Raw genomic sequence first — 22,839 nt, forward strand, 5'->3', positions numbered from 1 at the left:
TTTTGCATCCCATCCTGGGATGTATTCTTTTCGAAACCCCCTAGGGATGTGTTTTTTAGCTGTGGTAATTATAGCTTTCCTGAAACGATCATAGCATTTAGGTAGTGACGGTATAAACCGGATGCATTTATCAAGGTCCGCTGAATACTTCTCCCAGTCAGCTTTTTGGAAATTCCATCTAGGTCGAGGGAAGGACCGTATCAGGGGTATAGTGACACCGATGTCTAAAATAACAGGCCTATGCTGGCTGTGTGGGAAATCTGTGGCAACCCTTCTATGTATAGGCACTGGTTTTCCCTCGTTATCGGTAGTTACAAAGCAGAGGTCCGGATTGTAGTCCCTGCGCCAGGCGGCCGAGTGGAATGTGCCCCTCTCCTTGGCATCGAATATAAGATGTAGATTGTTCTCGTCGGCCCATTCCACCAGCGCTTCTCCATGTTCATTATTTTGGGTGTATCGCCACATTTCATGATGGCTATTAAAATCACCGGCATATATCGTTGGGTGTTAATGTACGGGTAGTACAATACTTGGCCAGATTTGGTTTGGTGGTTTGTAGACATTTATAAGTCTTATGTTGTCTACTTTTATATCAACAACATGGATGTTGTGTTCTGTGCTTGTGGACAGCAGGTGTGCATGTTCAATATCGGATCGGGCGTATGTGGCGGTGCCATAGGCGTGATGATATGTTGCGCCTATTTGTTGGAAGCCTTGAATACGTCCTCTTCTTTGTAAGTCTTCCTGCGAGTCGGTATGTGTTTCCTGAAGGAGTACCACATCGATGTTATTGTCCAATAGAAACTTTGAAAGATATTCAGATTTGGATCGACTAATTCCCTCAATATTTAGCTGGCAGATCCGGACTGATGGTCCCAATCTTCTAGTCGGATGGTTCCCAAAGGTATCGTTCGTTTGGTCACTTCGTTGCATGTTTGAATTACCAGAAGATCCCAAAGGATAGTCTGGTAGCCAAGTTTGTAGACTATTTAGCCGCGATATAATCACGTTGCCCGGGGTGCACCAAGTGGAGGCTAGTCTACTACGCACCCCAGTATGTGGGTAAAGTTACTGGTAAAGAGCTCCTTCTACACCCTTGGATCGTTTTCAGCTAAACCTGGTACACTTGTTGCTTACTATCTGGAAAGAAATACAGTGGGGGTAAGAGCTACCAACCATACTCCTGCTCATGCAGTAGTGATAACGTAGTGTTTAACAGAGACGGGTGGAGGTGAAGACAGAGAGGGGGGAGGAGGAGATGGCGGATGGGTAGACAGAGAAAGGTACGAGGAGGAGATGCACAGGATGAGGAGAAGAAGGTGCTAGACAGCGAGGGAAGAAGGAAATGAACTAAGATAAAATTGGAATACGTACCCAGGTATTGCTGTGTGCTCAGCTAGCACAGTATAAAATATCTTTGCTCGTTGTTATTATTTTTTATTTCACCATCATAAAGAACTCTCATTAAAAATACATTTTCATTTAAGAAAAGAGATAATTCAATTAATAAGTATTGTTCAGCAAATATTTTACAGTTGCCAACACACAGAACGATGACTCCTTCATTTATTTTTGTACCAATATTGTGCAGTAAAGTAGCTTTTGTAAAACCACAGTCGTATGTCACAGGAACGAGAAAGAGAGGTGAAAGTTTCCTACTGTCCACCACAGTACCTCTTATAGTCACATTCCTTTGTGATAATGGAATATAGACGTCACGGTTTCTGCGAAGTATTTTTCAGAGGTGACTTACGTTTCTGTAACTAAACGGAATCTCAGACTCCACCGAAACGACTCACTAAGGTCACAGTTGCAATTAATGTTGCAGTGAGTGACATCGCTAATGCAGAAGCTCCGGAAGAAATTACCGCGTAGCCTTTCACGTCAAGTTCCGGCACTCCCGGAACAACTCGCCTGAAATCGTCGTAGGAGCAGCAGTACGACAGCCCTGCGGTCTGATTGGACTGGTCCCACGTCAGCCAGTTGACCTTACCACATATGTCTGTACACAGGCGGTAGCGCGTTTCGAGCTCCTGTTGGTTGGCAAATGGGTTGTTGACAGTGATAAAGACAGCACACAGGCGGCTCTGTGGATCGTAGGCCATCTTCCAGAAGTACCTGGGCACCGGGAGGGTCTTCTTGCTACCGCTAGCCGCCGACAGGTAGAGCGCCGTAGGCACGCCGTCGCTGTTGTTGAGCGTAAGAACGCCTAAGGCACCGGTGTACACCTCCAGGTCCCTGTTTTGTGTCGCCGTTACGTTGCGCAGGCTGTCCTCGAGCGTCGCCCAGTTGCCTTCGTCCAGCTGCTTCCAGCGCGGAGCCGAGTTGACGCCGAAGAAGGTGGCCACTTGATGCGCTTCCAGCATGAAGTCTGTCGCTGGGGCGAGGGCACCTCTCTCCAGCCGACCCTCGGCGAAGTAGTCGTCAACGGTTGTGTTAAGTAGGTCGCCAATGGTCAAGTTCTGTTCCGAGTACGCAGCTTCGATGTCCACATCCCCGTAGAAGCCGCTGTCGGTCCAGTTGGCCGAAGAGAGATCAGTCACCTGAGCCCCGGCGATGGTGGAGGGGATGGTGTGATGAGTGTAGAAAGTGGTCAAGGTCTTGTTGGAGAAGCAAACGTCGTACAGGCGGTAGAACTCGGTGCCCACAGCGAAACCCACCTCGACGATGGAGAAGTGTCCGAAAGCGCCGCACGAGGTGCTGGTGTAGCGCGCCGTGGGCGTGATAGCCTCGGCACACGCCAGCGCGTTGAAGGTGTACTCCACGGAGTTGACGGAGAACCTGGTGTCGGTCAAGCACTCGGCAGTCACGTGGTCGCCAGCGTTATCCAGCAGGAGGAAACTGGAGCCGGGACAGGCGACGGTGACTTGCAGCCCCTGCCCGACCGTCAGGCTGCCCGTACCGTTGGGGAGCAGGAAGCTGGAGAAGTCTTGCGCGTTTCCGGACGACAGGAGCACCGGCTGTGGCGATGGCATCGAGGCGGTGTCCACGCCCACGGAGCAATCTGCAGGGGAACCGTGTGTCAGCCATGTTGCCGCAGCTCATGCACACACATTTATATGCAGTCACGTATGCTTAAAATTGTTCGCCATTGCCTCCCGGAGTAGAGTGGTTTGCCCTTCTCTCGGCTTCACACAGGCGTAAATGGTCGAAGTCGGTTCTGTAATATGGAAATGAGTATTGGAGTAACGCAGAAGCTCCCTCGCAACGCTGGCCAAGTGGAGACGGTATACAGTGGTCTTCATTCTAACGTTATGAAGTGTTACTTGTGTTTGTCATTTGTATGTAATGAGCGCCTGTTGTTGCCAGTTAAAAGGGGTAAAATGGTGAAACATAGAGCTGGCACATAGAATCAAGGGTGGGGGGGGGGGGGGGCGGCATGTTACGGAGGGTTCAGGACAGATCACCGACATCAGCGGTCGTTTTGATGTTATTTTTCTACATTGCACCCGGTTTTGGTGACTCAGTACACCATCTCCAAGCCTTAACTTGAGAGGGTGAATTCCAGTCGTTTATACGTTCCCATCAGTGGCCAACATCTACGAACTGGCTTCCGTAAAATACTGAAAAAGCGACGTCATGTGATGATTGCACGCACATCTTCACTTTTATAGTACTCTGTGGAAGCCAATTCATATACGTTGGCCACTGATGGGATCGTGTATACGATTGGAGTTCACCTCCTCGGCGCCAGTTAAGGCCCGAAAATGGTGAGCTGAGTCACCGAAACTGGTTGCAATATACTAAAATAACATCAAAACGACGACTGTTGGTGTCTTATTTTATTACGTAAGTGAAAGGCGGAAATCTCGCAGACTATCACATAAGAATGGACATACGAAAAGAAACTTCTTCAATAAGTCACTAACGGCAGCTAAGCAAGATAATATAGGACATTATTTGGCTATCGTATTACAACACAGATGAGGAGATGATTTTACAGAAATTCAGGAATAAGATACAACCACAACTAAGGGAAGAACAACAAGGATTTCGACCAGAAAGATCAACTATACAAGCCATGTTTACAGCCATACAGGACGTAGAAAAGTAATTTGGGAAGACGTCGCAGCTGCAGTCACAGATGTAAAACAAAGGCTTATGATACCGTTAGAAGGCAAGAGAAACGGCAAGGTATGGCTAGACTGGGACTGTCAAAAAGAATTCAACTCAGAATCAGAAACATCTACAAAAAAATGCCTGAATTGTGTTACGATAGACGGCAAAAAATCAGAATGGTTCACAACGGACGGAGGATTTCGACAAGCAAGTGTTGTCTCACAAGTGCTTTTTAATATAATCATGGGCGACTTCATAAGGAAAGTTCGTCAAGGGTCTACAGCAGATGATACGAGAATTACACCATATGCAGACTATGTGATGATTTGGGAAGAAAATGAGCAGAAATTGGAAGAACAGCTCAGTACCTGGCAGACAATAATTGAAGAAGCAAGCATGGAAGTAAGCTTAAAAAAAAGTGAAATACTGAAAATCAGCAAGAAAATCAAAAAATTAAGGATGTAAGTTGCAGTTCAAGAAACTAGAAACTAAATTAACCAAGGAAGGAAACATCAAGGATGAAATTGCAGAGAGAACAGAAAATTGTTCGATTTTTTATTATTGTGTACATGACATAATTAGAAATCGTAAAATACTTGCCAAAGCAAACATCATGAGATACTCGTAAAAGCCATATTATCTGCAATTTTTAGTCTATGGATTAGAATTTGCATTTGGACAAAGAAAGATCTGAGCAGAAGACAGGCAACAGAAATGCGCTTTCGACGAGGGATCCTGAGTAAGTCTAGAAGGACAGTTGGCATGTAGCTAAATTTTATCTACACGACAACTTGGAGTGAGGTCCTACTTAAAATGAACACATTTTACAACAAAGCTTCTTGAAGGCCTGAACATGACAGCACAGTCTGTCGAAACCGGTTGTTTGCAAATAAATAAATTTTTATGCAGTCTTGGATTTAGAATTTTTTTATCAAGTAAAATAGATCGCTCCTCTTGAATTCAATTGGACAGGATAGGGATGGAATAAGAGAAAACACCCTCCAGATCAAGGCTCTAAAAGAAGTTATGGAGGCGAAAAAAGGCTTAAATGTTTTGGCAACATTGAAAGAATGAGAACAGATAGACCTCCAAAAAGAGCCCGAGAATGGAGTGAATCTGGAGAAAGACGAACTGGAAGCCGACGAAGAATAAGAAGAAGTTAGGTGAAGGGAGGTGTGAACAGCAGAGGATTTGAAATGGGAGAAGATGCTGTTGATAGACTGTCTGAGAGAAGAGAAGCTCAGAAGAGCTTCTGTTAACGACCTGCATAAGCAGAAACGCTTCAGGAGGAAGAAGAAGAGTACTACAACATGAAGTATGAATCGAGCATCACTACATAAGTATGTATTAGCAGACTCGGCTTTAGAGACGGGTCGTATAGCAGGAGTGGTAGGCTGATGGTAAATGAAAATAATTGCTGTGAGACGCCAGACTTGGTGCAAGCGGTCTGACTGGCCGCACCTTCAGCGGCTTCCGTGCCAGTCTTATTTCCTCTAGCAGCTTTTCATTTGATCTCTCGAGTCTTTCCACACCTTACCACCCAATAAAAGTTACGAAATTAGCCCGTTCTTTTCAAATAAACCACCCTGGAATTTACTTTAATTGATTTAACCCTAGATTAATAAACCCTCGTAAAATTTACGATCGCAGTTCGTACCTCCCTGGGTACCCTCCGACCTAGACACATGAGCGACACGTGCTCTTGCGTACCTTCATGGCAAACATGGCTGAATTATTTATTGGCCGGCTCCAGCGCTTTGCCGACACTGATGCTCCTGTCTTAAATATGACGAATGTTTAGTAATGATGTGCCTGTTTGCTAATAGTCGGCACATTCGTTGTATCATTTAGAATTTATCTTAGAGTGGCATCTTTGGAGAATTATCTAGCAGTCGCACTTAGTAAAGTGTTCACATTGCCCCATTAAGTGCTGATCTCGACATTTGCGTAATTAGCAAAATATGTATGGTGTTAAGTTCGATTTTGACACTAATATACTGGGTGACTTGCTCGAAAAAGCTCACAAAGACACAGAGAATGGAACATTTAGTGAATAGGAAGACAATCTTGTGTGTACAGATGATAGTGATGTAAACCCAGACTTTGAAAAATCAAACGAGGAAAACAAGAAATCAGAAGTAGAACATCTGGGTGACCGTGGATAACCGAACAATTGTGATCGGATTCTGAGAACAGCGTCTAAAGCAGAAAACTCTCTATTCATTTTGTGTGTGAAATACCCTTGCAGTTCTAATTACAGCAATTTCTAACTAGTGTATGACATAAATTATAACTTCTTTTCTAATAACATTTAGAGCAGTAAAATCTTCATTGTAGTGTATAAAGAAGGACATTTTGTTATTATTCTGCAGTGACTTAGCGCCCGCTGCTTCGCTCACGTTTGCATAGGAATTAGATCAAAAATAAATATTAGGGCTACTGAAAAATTTATGTATTACTTAGTTTTTCCTCTTTCTGTGCAATTTTGACAAAGCCAACTTTTCGTGGTGACTGTCAAACAGCTTTCTTTGATTTGGTTCACTTATTGCGACACCTTCTCAACTTCTCACGCCAATTAAGGCTAGTAAAGTATGGTCTTTTCCTAATATACTTCTGACAAAATAGATTGTGGTAACTGGAGTTTTTTGTTAATGATGCATTTTGCGTTCTTGTGGTGATATTTCCATAGAAACTTCCATTTCTTTATATCTAACCCAGAAGTAAAATATAAGTTTTCATACATTCATTTTCTTGAAAATTTTCATCCCCCATTTCACTCCCTCGGGGATCGAATTTCCAAAAACAATGACACGTAATTTTATTTTTTCCAGCAGAGAAGCTAAAAACAAATTTTCAAGATTTATCTTAATGATATAACATCATAAATCTTTTCATTTCCTGTTTCACTTCATTAGGGGGTTGAATATCCAAAAGCAATACAACAAGTATTTCTTTATTTACAACCGAGAAATCAAATACGAATTTTCATATATACAGCTTTAAAAATAGTTTGGTAGTTCTTTAATAATGATTTATCTTCAAAAAAACTTTCACCATTTATTATCGCCTTAATGGTTAAATTTCCAAAAATTGTTGAAACACTTATTTCTTTATTTCTGATAGAGGAATCAAATACCAATTTTCGGTGGTCTAGCTTCAAAATTGTCTTAATGGCGACATATTTTCTACAGGCTTTCAGCCCCTATTTCACACCCTTAGGGGCTGAATTTCAAAAACTCCCTTAAACACTTACTATAGCATAAATATCCTCTCCCAATTTCAAGCTGTTTGGGATGTGCAATGATGAGTCACTCAGTCAGGACACTGCCTTTTATATACACTGAAGCACCAAAAAAACTGATATAGGCATGCGTATTCAAATACAGAGATACTAAACAGGCAGGAAACGGCGCTGAGGTCGGAAACGCCTGTATAAGGTAACAAGTGTCTGCCGCAGTTGTTAGTTCGGTTACTGCTGCTACAATGTCAGGATTTAAGTGAGTTTGAACGTGCTATTATAGTCGGCGCACGAGCGGTGGGACACAGCATCTCCGAGGTAGAGATGATGTGTTTTCCCGTACGACCATTTCACGAGTGTACCGTGTTTATCAGGAATCCGGTAAAACATCAAATCTCTGACATCCCTGCGTCCTAAAAAAGATTCTGCAAGAAAGGTAAAAACGACGACTGCTGAAGAGAATCGTTCAACGTGACAGAAGTGCAACCTTGCCGCAAATTGCTGCAGATTTCAATGCTGGGCGATCAACAAGCGTCAGTGCGTGAACTATTCAACGAAACATCTTCGATATGGACTATCGGATCCGAAGGCCCACCCGTCTACCCTAGATGACTGAATGACAAGCTGATGTGGAGTACCTGACAGTAGCTAGCAGCACAATGCACCTAATATGAAAAACGTATGTTGTGGGGGGTGTCCGGATTTTTTTGGTCACATAGGGTAGTATTGGGTATACAGGAGGAGTTCAGGTAAGAGGCCACAGACGTTCAAAGATGTACCCTCCGTTTTAGTTTTCCGTTCGTTCATGAAGGCCACACAATCTTGGAATTTGATCCCATGGTAAGATACGTTGTTAAACTGTGTAAACAAGAAGTGATTAGTGTTCAGTACGATTTCCTAGCACAGCTGTTTATGTTAAACTAGTATCCGAAGAAGTGTCGGAGCATGTTGACAGAGAGTGCGACGGAGATTGGGATTTTAAAACCATTTCGGGAGAAATCAGCAAAGTTTCCGGTCGAATCTTTGGCTGATCTGCAATATAATAAGGTAGAAGGCACAAGTAACATATCGGTAGTTCCTAAATCATTGGAAAAATGGCAACCAAACGACTAGTTACGTTCACGTGTAGAATCTGGAGACACTATCAGGCTTCCGGAAGAATATTATCTACACAACTGTGAAGATAGCAGCGGCAGATAAGATGAGAATTATCGCACAGTCACATTAACAACACAAACATCCAAGCTGCTGACAAAAATAATATGCACATGAGTATAAAAGAAAATCTAGTGTCTGTAAGATGACGATCAATTTGGCTTTAGGGAAGGCGACGCCAACACAGGGGCAGTTCTGACATTGTGCATGAAACTGTAAATGGGATTTAAGAAAACTCAAGACAAATTCATAGTATTTGTCGATCAGTAAAAAACATTCGACAACATAAAATTGTCAAGGTCTTCGAAATTCTTAGAAAAACTGGTGGAAACTACTGGGGAAGATGGGGAATATATAATACGTATAAAAACCAAAAAGAAACAATAAGAATGGAAGATCAGAAACGAAGTATCCCACCAAAAATGCTGTAAGACAAGAATGTAGTCTTTCCCCTTTCTATTCAGTATCTACCTCGAAGAATTAACGATGGAAATAATAGAAAGATTCAGGGTGAAAATATATTAACGGCAAGATTCACCGGTGACATTGCTATCCACAGTCAAAACGAATTACAGGACATACTGAATGAGCACAGACAACAAGTAAAATGAAGAATCACCAAAGCAATGAGAAGTATCATAAATGAGATTAGCGAGAAACTTATCTCAAATTCGACGACAACCAAGAAGACGAAGTTATTCTGCTGCTTTTGAAGGAAAATAAGAATCACGGAACGTAGGAAAACAGCAGAAAAAGAAAACCGAAGCGTTTGAGATATGGTGCTATAGAGGGATATTGAAAATTTGGTGGACTGATAAGGAAAAAGGAGGTTCTCTAGAGAATTGGTCAGGATAGAAACACGTGGAAAAGGGACGAGAGGAAGGGACAGGATGATAATACGTGTGTTAAGGCATCAGCGAAAAACTTCCATAGTACTAGAGGGAGCTGTAGGTGGTAAATGAAAAGATCGTATAGCATTTATTGGCCGGAATATCCCCTTCGGTGTTCGGCCACCGTATTGCAAGTCTCTTTGGTTGACGCCACTTCGTAAACTTGCGTGTCAGTGATGATGAAAATGATGATGGAGGACACACAACACCCAAACCCCTGCCGGGAATCGAACCCGGGCCTCCTTGCGTGGTAGGCGGTAGCGCTACCGCTGTACTTCGGAAATGGTAAGAACTATAGGATAAAACAAATATGGGAATGTATCAGACAAATAATTCAGGAAGTTGGGTGCAAGTGGGACTCAGAGATGAAGATGTAGCCACAAGACAAGAATTCGTGGCGACCCGCATGAAACTAGACAGATGACTGATGACCCCAGAGAAAACTACTGCCGTAAAAATAATTTGTTCATCTCACTAGAAAATTGCCGTTTACCGTCATCAGGACAACCAGGAGATTTGCATGACAGAATGTTAAGCTGTACCAGAGCTGAGAATGTAATGTCCCTCTAGGAAGGACTGCAACAGATTTCTATGACGGTAGACGTCCAATATTACATTCTTTGGTCTAGAGGTAGCAGTTTTGATTAACAATCAAAACGTTCTCGGTTCTAGGCTCGAAGCCGGCTACAGCTTAAACTTTGAATAAAAATCATCAGTAATGGTAGCCGAGAACTTTTAGCATAAGCCCACATCTCGTGGTCGTGCGGTAGCGTTCTCGCTTCCCACGCCCGGGTTCCCGGGTTCGATTCCCGGCGGGGTCAGGGATTTTCTCTGGCTCGTAATGGCTGGGTGTTGTGTGATGTCCTTAGGTTAGTTAGGTTTAAGTAGTTCTAAGTTCTAGGGGACTGATGACCATAGATGTTAAGTCCCATAGTGCTCAGAGCCATTTTTAGCATAACGCTAACCTTCGTCATGCCAACGGCCATGTCAAAGATGGCGGAATAGCGGACAGAAGTTTAGGGCACCCTCTCGCCCTTGGAATTAGAAACTACCCCTAAAAGACGGAAGAATCAGATATGATCAACGGTATGACAATATAGAAGGCAATGGAAACCACTGTATTAAAGACCATCAACTGTATCCACAGGTCTTGTGGCCTGTGATTGAAAAGGTGTCACGATGATTTCTCCATTGGGAAAAGATTGCGGAATAGTCCCCCATTCGGATCTTAGTGAGGGGACTGTAAAGGAGGAGGTTGCCTTGAGAAAAAGACTGAATAGCCAACGAGTCAAGGCATGGGATGTCAGAAGTTCGAACGTGGTAGGGAAACTAGAAAAACTGAACAGTGAAATGCTAAGGCTCAATCTAAATATAAATGTGGTCACTGAAGTAGAATGGAAAGAAAACAAGGATTCCTGGTCGGATGAGTACAGGGTAATATCAACAGAAGCATAAAATTGTATAACGGGATTAGGATTCGTTGTGAATGGTAAGGTAGGGCAGAGAGTGAGTTACTGTGAACAGTTCAAGAGAGGGTTGTTGTCATCAGAATCGACAGCTAATCAACACAGACAACGAGAACTGAGGCACACGTACCGTCGTTGCAAGCGGAAGATGAAGATATAGAGAAAATACTGGAGGACATCGAACGGATAATTCAGTAAGTAAAGGCAGACGAAGATCTAACAGTCATGGGGGACTGGACTGCGGTTGTAGGGGAAACAGTAGAAGAAAGAGGTACGGAAATATATGGGCTTGGTACTAGGAATGAGAGAGAAGAGAGACTAATTAAGTTCTGCAATAAATCCCAGTCCGTAATAGCAAATAATCTGTTTAAGAATCACAAGAGAAGGAGGTATACTTGGAAATGCCAGGATAAACGCAAAGATTTCAGTTAGAGTACATCATTTTGCATCACCCCAGTTCCCAGAACTCCTTAAGATATTGTATCACAGACACAGACACAGTCCCTTTGACTGTTCAGAGATGTCACTAAACCTGCCTAAAGATGTAAACAACCATGCATGAGCAGCCCCCATTAGGCGGAGGGGGTCCGACAGCCGATCAGTTCCAGTCATTTCGCCAAGAAGGAGGTACAAGGCTCGTGTTGTCTGTTGGTCTGTTGCTCAACCATGGTTACACAGTCAATACCGCGTTTCGACCGCGTACGCGAGAAGGGCCCTCGTCCAGGCACGTCGAAAAAAAAAAGGGGTCTAAGCACTATGGGGCTTAACATCTGAGATCATCAGTCCCCTAAACTTAGAACTACTTAAACCTAACTAACCTAAGGACATCACACATCCATGGCCGAGGCAGGATTTGAACCTGCAGTCGTAGCAGCCGCGTGGTTCCGGACTGAAGCGCCTAGAACCGCTCGGCTACCACGGCCGGCTCGGAGTGCACCAAAACAATGTTGTTTAGACATGGAGGAGATACAGAGAGACAGGAATTCGCTCGCTCATTCCGCCCAAGGGCTACTACTGCAGTTGGCTCGGAGGAATGCTGACAGCAACGCCACCATGTTAAATAATACTTTTCGTGCAACCACAGGACATCGTGTTACGACTCAAACTGTGCGCAATAGGCTGCATGATGCGCAACTTCACTCCATACGTCCATGGCGAGGTCCATCTTTGCAACCACGACACTATGCAGTGCGGTACAGATAGCCCCAACAGCAAGCCGAATGGACCGCTCAGGACTGGCATCACGTTCTCTTCATCGATGAGTGTCGCATATGCCTTCAACCAAACAATCGTCGGAGACGTGTTTGGAGCAATCCAGTCAGGCTGAACGCCTTAGACACACTGTCCAGCGAGTGCACCAAGGTAGAGGTTCCCTGCTGTTTTCGGGGTGACACTATATGTGGGGCCGTAACGGCTGTACGATACGTGAATACCATCCTCCGACCGATAGTGCAACCATATCGGCAGTACATTGGCGAGGCATTCGTCTTCTGGGACGACAATTCGCGCCCACAACGTGCACATCTTGTGAATTATTCCCTCAGGATAACGACATAACTCGACTAGAGTGGCCAGCATGTTCCCCAGACGTGAGCCCTATCGAACATGCCTGGGATAGATTGAAAAGGGCTGTTTACGGACGACGCGATCCACCAACCACTCTGAGGGGTCTACGCCGAATCTCCGTTGAGGAGTGGGACCAACAGTGCCTTGATGAACTTGTGGATAGTACGTCACAACGAATACAGGCATGCATCAATGCGAGACGGTATTCTACTGGGTATTAGAGGTACCGGTGTGTACAGCGATCTAGCCCACGTCCTCTGAAGGTCTCGCTGTATGTAGGTCTCGCTGTATGGTGGTACAACATGCAACGTGTGGTTTTCATGTGCAATAAGGAGGGCGGAAATGATGTTTATGTTGATGTCTATTCCAATTTTCTGTACAGGTTCCGGAATTCTCGGAACCGAGGTGATGCAAAACTTTTTTTTATGTGTGTATTTATTGGATTGTAAGGCATGCCCAGGAACATATATAAATTCAGATCACAATTTAGTATTAATGTAGTTTCGGCTGATGTTTAAAAGACTAGGAAGAATCAATGTGCACAGAACTGGAATATGGAACCACTAAGCTACTAAGGTATGAAGAAATATGCATGAAGTTCTCCAAGGCTGTAGAAACTGGACAGCATAGTAGGCAACTCAGTTGAAGAGGAATGGACATCTTAAAAAGGGCAGTCACGGAAGTTAGAAACAAAAATATAAATACAAAGAAGCTAGCCCCAAAGAACCATGAATAAGACAAGGAATACTTCAATTGATCGATAAAAGAAGGAAGTATAATAATCTTGAGGAAAGTTCTGGAATACAGAAATAAAAGTCACTTAGGAATGAAATAATGAGGCAGTGCAGGGAAGCTAAGGCGAAATGAGTTCATGAAAACTGCGAAGAAATCGAAAAAGAAATTATGATCGGAAGGAATGTCTCAACCTATAAAAAAGTCAAAACAACATTAGGTGAAATTAAAAGTAAGAATTGGCAACATAAAGAGTGCAACTTAAGATTGCAATGGGAATTCCTCTGTTAAATGCAGAAGAGAGAAATGATACGTGGAAAGAGAAAACTGAAGATCTCTCTGAGATGTCTGATGACATACAGAAGAAGAAAACGGAATCGATAGAGAAGAGCTAGGGATCCAGTATTAGCCAGAATTTAAAAAAGCTTTGAAGTACTTAGGTAAAAGCGATAGAGAACATTCCTTCGGTATTTCTACAATCATTGGGGTAAGTGGCAAAAAAAAAAAAAAAAAAAAAAAAAAAAAAAAAAGGCTATTCACGTTGATACGCAGAATGTACGAGGATTGAAACTTTAATAGTGGCAACTATTTATTTACAGCTCGTACAAAATAGATACGTGTTTCAAAGTTTAACTGGCCTTCAAAGAAGTCACCAGCATTGTGTATAACCCGTTGCCAGCGATGTGGAAGTCGTAGGATTATCTTAGCAGTGCCAGTTGTGTTGACAGTTCGAACGGTGCGGTCTATTGCTCGAAGAATTTGTAGCAGTTCTGAAGCGAATGCTGTGAAGTGTTATTCAGATTAGAAATCGAGCTGAACTCACGAGGGCTTAAGTAAGGGGAGTGCAGTAGGTGGTATAGCACTTAGCAGCCCCATCAGTCAAACAGATGAGTAACAGCTTGCGCTGGACATGCTTGAGCAATGTCCTGCAAAATGATGGTCAAGTCCTGCAGAAAGTGTCATCACTTCTGTCTCTATGCTGTTCATTTCTGGAACACAACCTACGACCGCCACTCGAACTGTCAACACAACTGGCACTGCTAAGAGTATCCTACGACTTCCACATCGCCGGCAACTGGTTATACCCAATTCTGGTGACTGCTCTGAAGGTCAGTTAAACTTTGAAACAAGTATATATTTTGAACGAGCTGTAAATAAATAGTTGCCACTATTAAAGTTCCAACACTCGTATAAGACTGGCGATATACCACCACACTTTGGAAAAACATCATCCACACAGTTCTGAAGATTGTGAAAATCGACAAGTGCGAGAATTAACGCGCAGTCACCTTAACAATTCGTGCATCTAAGTTGCTGACATGAATAATATACAAATGAATAGAAAAGAACATTGAGGGTGTGTTAGATGATATCAGTATGTGTTTGGGAAAGGTAAAGGCACCAGAGAGCCAGATCTGACGTTGCGGGTGGTAATGGAAGCAAGACTAAAGAAAAATCAAGACACGTTCATGTGATTTCTAGTGCTGGAAGAAGCGTTTGACAATCTCACAGGCCGGTCGTTGTGGCCGAGCAGTTCTAGGCGCTTCAATCCGGAACCGCGCTACTGCTACGGTCGCAGGTTCGAATCCTCCCTCGGGCATGGATGTGTGTGATGTCCTTAGGTTAGTTAGGTGTAAGTAGTTCTAAGTCTATGGGACTGATGACCTCCGATGTTAAGTCCCATAGTGCTTAGGGCCATTTGAACCATTTTTGAAAAATGTCAAATGGTACAGGATGTTCAAAATTCCGAGGAATATAGTGGTATGCTTTGGAGAGAGACGGGTGTTATGCAACACGTACAAGAGCCAAGATGAAAGTGGAAGACTAACACCGAAGGGCGTGGTTTAAAAAGGGTGTAAGACAGTCTTTCGCCCCTTTACATCGAAGAAGCAATGATATAAATAAAACACACGTTCAAGAATCGAATTATAATTCGTGGAGAAAGGATATTAATGGTAAGATTAGATGATGAGAGGATCTGCTGAATGGAATGAACTGTCTAATGAATATAGGATATCGATTTGTAGTAAATCGAAGAAAGACGAAAGTAATGAGAAGTAGCAGCAATGAGAACAGCGAGAAACTTAACATCAAGATTGGTGATGAAAAAGTAGATGAAGTTAAAAATTGTACTTCCCAGCTAGCAAAATAACCCACGACGGTCGAGCAAGGACATCGAAAGCAGACTAGCACTGGCAAAAAGGACATTCCTGGCCAAGAGAAGTCTACTAGCATCAAAACATACGTCTTAATTTGTGGAAGAAATTTCTGAAAATATACGTTTGGAGCAAAGAATTGTTCGGTAGTGAAACATGGACTGTGGGAAAACCGGAACAGAAGACAATCGAAGCATTTGAGAGGTGTTGCTATAGAATAATATTGAAAATCGGAAGGATTGGAAAGGTAAGGAATGAGGAGGTTCTACGCAGAATCGGGGAGGAAAGGCAGATATGGAAAACACTGACAAGAATTCACGAGATGATAAGAACAACAAGTTTACCGTGTTACGTGTACTGTTTCCCCATTTCCCTGGAAAGGCTGAGCGTCGCACTTGTCATTGGGTCGCATAATAACGTCCGCACGTACAACGATTGGAAGCGGTCCCTACCAGTTATCCACTGGCGAGTCAGAAAGCTGTAACGGCGCCGGTTTTGCATTTATCACACCTTTTGGCTCGTGAGGGGCATATAACAACAGCCGAATTAACATCCATACTAAGACTGTAAGAAATTCCCTGAAACTCTCTGCGGCAGTGAGAAAGATACCACAGCACCACTCTAGGCAATACCACAAGAACTCGCTAGTATTCGATATAATGTAGCAGGTGGACAATTTGAAGCAGTACACAAAGAAATATTTTTTTTGGGGGGTGGGGGTGGGAGGGGGTTGTAACAGGCGCAAAGACATAAAAGGCAACTAATTTGGCAGACAGACACGTAAATGACGCAACCGCTACGGTCAGTCACTGTTACGGCTAGGTCAACATATTATATTTTGTAGAAACTTTGAAGGAGAAACTTAAACACCAGTGAGACAACTGAAAACCGTTCTATCGCCTCTTTGGTGTGGTAATGTAGTGAGCTATTTCACTGTGCCCCCGCCCCTAGAAGACATATGAAACAACCTGCATCACGGCACGGAGACTAAAACTTAACATATAAGGCAAAAGCATTAAACATACTGTTGTCAACGTTGGAAACAAGCGGCAGAACGGTGCACGCCGCTGCCCCCCCCCCCCCCCCCCTCTCCAATCGGAGGTTGGAGTCCTCCCTCGGGCATGGGTGTGTGTGTGTGTGTGTCATACTTAGTTTAAGTTAGATTAAATAGAGTGTAAGCTTAAGGAACGATGACCTCAGCTGTTTGGCCCCATAAGACATTAACACGAATTTCCAAAATTTCCAAGCGGCAGATGTTCATGCTCTTGCAGTTGAGGACTATTCAGTTGAGGACTATTCGCCTGGAAAGCGATCAAAAGCTTCTAAATATTGCCGAATTAGTGGAGTTCTAATGGCGCCTACCTATTCTAAAGCTCAGAGACAGAACGTTAAAGAAACTTTACTTTATTGAATTACTGTTTGTGTGTGCGATATTGTACGTTTTACTACCTTTGTTACATAAATCATGTAGCTAGAGCTGTACAAGTACGTCATGGTCAACGCGCTGATATGTAAGCGAAATGATGCATATGGAAAAATAAAATCTTCCGCCCCTCCCTCTCTCTCTGTCTCTCTCTCTCTCTCTCTCTCTCTCTCTCTCTCTCTCTCTCTCTCTCTTTGTGTGTGTGTGTGTGTGTGTGTGTGAGAGAGAGAGAGAGAGAGAGAGAGAGAGAGAGAGTGAACTAGATTGCATTTCTTTATTGGAAACGGATGTATAATTGCAAGAATCAGAGTCAGTTAAAAATTTTGTGTGTGTGTGTGTGGGAGAGAGAGAGAGAGAGAGAGAGAGAGAGAGAGAGAGAGAGAGAGAACTAGATTGCATTTCTTTATTGGAAACGGCTGTATAATTGCAAGAATCAGAGTCAGTTAAAAAATTGTTACAAAAGTAGCAATACCAAGTGTCTTTAACCAGTACGCATTCTACACTGTTTCCGCATCGTCAGTGTTTGAAAGTCACCTCCCGAAAGTAAACCGAGAACGTAGTTGGTGTTCATTTAGACAAGTGTGGAAAATTCCCGCCTTAAAACTACACCTATACGTGTCTGTGCGCCGAACAAATTTTCATTGTGGGAATTCTATGCGGAACGTGTCGCCCTCGTGCGAAAATGTAAGATGCCAAAGGCAGTTAACCGCTCTTAACCTAGTTTAAAAGTATAAATTTCATGAATCATAAAGTATTTAGAAGTTTTTAATATTATGGAAAGGGCACTTACATTGACAAGACATTAAAGGTCATGTGTCATTACCTCCAGCTCCAAAAACTTCTTAAACAATAAGAAATAGTTACTTATGTGTTTTCTGTATTGAAGAAAGCACGATTGGGAAGGAGAAAGCGGGAGAAGAACGGGTGAGTAATTCAAAGGCGGTGTAGGATGTGTACTCGTAACAAGTAGGTGGAGTGAGTCTGACAACGGAGCGTTTGGTGATAGGAAAATAAGGGATTCGGGCTATGGGTCAAAAGCGTATAACCAGTGCCGTGGCTATTAAGACTAGAAAAAAGTAAAAGATAGTAAGAGAGGTGGTAGAAACACGGAGGAATAGATTAGATTTCACAGGAATGATGAATATGACAGTGGATCTCATTTTTGGGTAGAGGGTGTTGCATATGAAGAAAGATTAGGGATTAACGTCCCGTCGACATCGAGGTCATTAGAGACAGAGCACAGTCAGACAGTTACAAGGAAGGGGAAGAATTTCGCCCGTGGCGTTTCAAAGGAACCATCCCGGCCTTTGCCTGGAGTGACTTAGGGAAATCATCGAAAACGTAAATCTGCACCGTCGGACGCGAATCTGAACCGTTCGCCACCCAAATGCAAATCTACTGCGCCACTAAGCCACATCGCTCGGTAGGATATTGCGTTTGGATTTACTTTCATTAGCGCACCACATATTTTTTGCACGTATGATTTCCTGGGCAACTTGTGCCACTGTCTGGCAACAGAAGCCCAAAACGTTTTCCATGGAATCGTATGACAACTGCCACATGAATCCTTCGCACCGCATAATAGAAAAAAATCGATTAGTCACGTCTCTTTGAGTATTTCAACTGATATTCAGAACAGTGAAGGTTAATCCAAACTTAAAATATTGCATTCAAATCGAGTACACCCGTCCATTGTGAAAATACCCCTCTCTATGCGGTGTGCAAGAAATGTCGGATTTGTTACTCTAACTTCAGACGGCAGTATCCACCCGAGAAACATTTTTCCCACAAATCTAGCGAGTTGGTGCAGTCGTTAGCGCACAGGACTCGCACATTCGGGGGGACGACAGTTCAAATCCACGTCCGGTCATCCAGATTTAGCTTTTCCGCGATATCCCCAAATCGCTTAAAGCAAATAGCGGGATAGCCCTTTGTAAGGGCACTACCAAGTTCTTTCCCCATCCCTCCATAATCGCAGCTTTTGCTGCGTTTCTAATAAACTAGTCGACGTGACGTCCAACTCTAATCTCCCCTCCTTCCTTTTTTTAGCAAAATTCAATAAAATTGAAAACTTGAAGTCATTCAGACTTCTGACAGGTTGCCACATTAATGTGACTGAGCAGTATATACAACAACTTTGCTGTATCTGGAAAGGACATCACAAGTACCTGCGAGAAAATTAAAGCGCAGGAAATATCCTCGAATTTTTTGTTACTAGGTGTACTGTTGTCCACATTCTGTTCAACTGTAAAGACAAGATTTTACCTCTAGAGTAGTGTGGTATTTGCGGCATTTTCGGCAATCTACGTGCCAAATTATACGTAGGTAAGTCAGGTATAACTACTACACTGACTGAGTGTGAAAGGTGCTGGAAACTGAAAAGTAAACACTAGCTTGTATGAGGGACAACTGCAACCATAAGCAGACATCTTGACTAATAACCGCTTACCTACTCTTTTAATAATTTATTTAACGATAGGATTCGTAGCCTAGAAACCACATCATCAGATCAGACACGGTGAATCATAATATTAAAACTGGAACACGGACGAGACCGAACATTCCTCGTCATTGCTTGTCATTAAAGTTACAACATGGGTGGTATCGAACATTCTTGTTTATGAATAAATGACATAATTACATCGTCAGGTGACCTTCAGGACGAGATCGAACATTCCTCGTCTATGACTAAATGACGTAGCTAGCGTCTGACGCTTAGCTGACGATCTGCTAATTACGTCATTTATTCACAGACATGGAATATTCGGTCCCATCGATGTTGAAATCTTAATGTCATGATTCACCATATCTACCTGATCACGTGGCTTCTAGGTTACGAAACCTGTCGTTGAACAAATTATTGCAAGAGCAACTAAATGGTTACTATCCAAGATGAAAAATAAATATTCCGTCTTTGCTAAACATGCTCTGAATGAATGTCATTGTTATGATATTAAACGTGATGTTCCCATTAGAGTAACTAAAGGTAGAAAACTGACATTACTCGAAATTCTGGCTATTATTCACCAATCAACGAATCCTGGGTCCTTAATGACCAATCACACTTTCATTGTTCACCCTTACTAAAGTAGCAGCAGCCAGTTGATATTTTTCTAGCATTGGATTATATGCTTGTTATTACTATTCCACACTCAATTTTCATAGACCCCTGTCTCCCCTCTGCCTCCAGCCCCTTCCTCCACCCCCTCTACCCCCCATTTCGACCTATTTACCATTTGTCCATATAACGTAGTAATTTGTTCCATTACTCACTTGTACAACATTTTTTACTTACGGATTCCTATACTTTTAATATTTGAATATTACTGACATCTAGAACTTTTTTTGGCTTATACGTTATGCGCTTTTAATGTTTCAGTATAAAATTTGTTTATTCAGTGCTTCTTTTTTATTTTCAGTATGCTTGCGTTTTTGTATCTATGTTGTCTGCGTTCCTCCAACATTTTTTACTTACGGATTCCTATACTATTAATATTTGAATATTACTGACATCTAGAACTTTTTTTGGCTTATACGTTATGCGCTTTTAATGTTTCAGTATAAAATTTGTTTATTCAGTGCTTCTTTTTTATTTTCAATATGCTTGCGTTTTTGTATCTATGTTGTCTGCGTTCCTCCAAGTACTGACGGAATATTCTGTGAAAATTCAATATTGTGGTTGTTATACCCCTGTCCACATTGGAAAGGCGAAGAATCCTTCCGAAGTACGCACTTCATGTGCTATTTCTCGAGACACTACACTTTGTGAAGAATGCTACCACTAATCAAGCACCCTTATCTTCATATAAGATATACATTTAATGGACAAATATCAGATCTCATGCTCATACCACCGCTGCTGAAAACCGGAACGATCTGACCGTCACTATGGGCACCTGACTAAACAGACCGGCATAGCTCACTTCATGATCACACGTCCCGCTCCATTTCCATAATTTACTATGTAACCGTGCTGTAATAGGCATAAACACCTAATACACTTAAAAACCACTTGTAGTCGAGTCGGAACCGGGAGTGTAAACAAAACCACAGGATACCAGACAACCGGAGTATCTGCTCTCAGTAACCTCTAGATCTAAACAATACCGTGAGAAATTCTGCAATCACAGTTTCTCGAAGTACAGACAGCTATGGAACCGAAGAAACTTGAGTGCGTCGCTCAGACCAGATGACAGTTAACGCAAACCACTGACACACAACTGGGGCCGGATAGTGTTGCTTTTCATCGTTAGGGCGCAGCAGTGAACCCGCTACATTCAGAGACATGTGAACACAAATGGTATTCCAAGTACAATAGCACAATAACTGAGACGTCGGACGCATTACTCAAGAATGTTGCATCTTTTAAAAATATAGGTAAGGAAGAAATCAAGAGTAGATAAGTCTAGAACAGTTGATGTGTTAAAATCTTTGTTTCCTGGACTTACGGTTCCGCGAAAGCTATGTAGTAATGTGGAACATTCGTATTGACGAATAATTTACATCAGTTTTTTGTCGTTTAAGCAGTGGAATATTCCGCTAATCACTGAAAGTATTGATCTCATCACGTCGCGTGATACTGACACTAACAGTACAAAATTGCAATGTATTGCCGCTTCTTTGTGTGATCTCTTTTTAGAGCTGTTCTTCTCCTTGAGAGTTGAATCTCCATAGATATTTCTCTTTTCCTCCTTTTTTTAGATTATGCCATCTGATCTACTACGGTATATCTCTATGAATATCACAATCGTAAGAAATGACGGAGTTTGTAATGTACTTCACATATCCCTGGGCTGGCCAAAATTCCATTGGATTACGAAAAGTATATGTCGTAACTATTGGACAGTCAAAGAGATCAGCGATATTTATGACGTACCTATCATCAGGCATGTAAATCCTGTTAGATGTGTTGGAACATTGCTTAGGAATAAGTGCAAATAACACAGGTATGTGAAACATGCCTGATGATACGTACATCATAAATATCGCTTCAAACCTCACTGGTTAATTAATGAGTGAGTAGAATAAGTAATTGCACTGTGTTGTATTGATTCTGGATTAAGGGAAAATTACACAACTTAGAGTTGGCCATGTGTTAATTTCACGTACAATGCTGTATATTTATCTACTAAAAAGTACTTTAATCAAGATCAATAACTAGCTGAATGAGCGAATATTTATTTATGGATGCAGTGAATATTATCGAGAGGTTTGTTACTGTTTATGTTTATGAGCAGGCAACTTCATTGTGTACTAAGATAAACAGGTACTGCAAAGATGTAACAACTTCCAAAGAAAATAAGTTGCTCTTAACCTTCATATCCTACCGGACACTGAGTCCAAAGACTAAAAAAATGACAACTGCGTATAACAGGAATTTCTTTGACCGAGACAATTTGACACTTAGCCAACTGTCATTCAGTCAAGATGGTGTACACAGTAATTAAACAAAGCAGTAGGCTCTGCCAGAAATATCGACTCTTAGACAATGTGTCTAATAGTGTATTTTAATACGACAGTATGCCATCCTAGGCAATTTATAACACTTGTAAGTAAGCATAAGAAATATGGACTATTATACGGTTATATCACTTGTTATGTATTTCACTGTTATTGTCTAAACTGCTTTCAGAAAACACTTGATAATGGCACTTTTGAAGCCGAAATGATTGTGTAAGTGTAAATGTAACACTGTAAATAAATAACAGTCTAATGGCGGTACTGACTTTAAAGTTAATAGAAACTGTCACAGAAAATAACCACAGTGTAAACGTTAACACTAATGGCGGAAAGGAAAATGAAAAAACTGTCAGAAAGCAGAAAGACAACAAGCACATGAAATAAAGTACAACTTACGATGCTAATTTGAAACACTCATATTGACACTTATTAATGGAATAATCACGACTCCTATGTAGAGATAACGTTTTTCATCATTAAACCGTAGAATGTATTAATTATTGATGGACACTTTGTGGTATGTTAAAACTAACATTATTCTATGTTTAACACTCTTTGTTGTCTCCTCTTCTCAATTTCTCATCATTAAACACAAATTTGTGATTGTTTACAGCTGTCATACAAGACTGCGAGAAATATAATATATTATTCATTTTGTTCTAAAATATTGTTTACTTACATACCGCCTGACGTG

General features: G+C 42.1%; 1 protein-coding gene across 1 annotated transcript in view; it reads right to left on the minus strand.

The window, feature by feature from the left end:
- Positions 1 to 1,421: 1,421 nt before the first annotated feature.
- LOC124596257 overlaps positions 1,422 to 22,839 on the minus strand; it is a 30,369-nt gene continuing 8,951 nt past the window's right edge. Inside the window, exon 2 of the mRNA XM_047135330.1 lies at positions 1,422 to 3,004. Coding sequence (XP_046991286.1) covers positions 1,776 to 3,004 — 1,229 coding nt within the window. The 3' untranslated portion in view covers positions 1,422 to 1,775. The remainder of the gene's footprint in view (positions 3,005 to 22,839) is intronic.

This window comes from Schistocerca americana, chromosome 2, assembly GCF_021461395.2.
Source record: "Schistocerca americana isolate TAMUIC-IGC-003095 chromosome 2, iqSchAmer2.1, whole genome shotgun sequence".
NCBI lineage: Eukaryota > Metazoa > Arthropoda > Insecta > Orthoptera > Acrididae > Schistocerca > Schistocerca americana.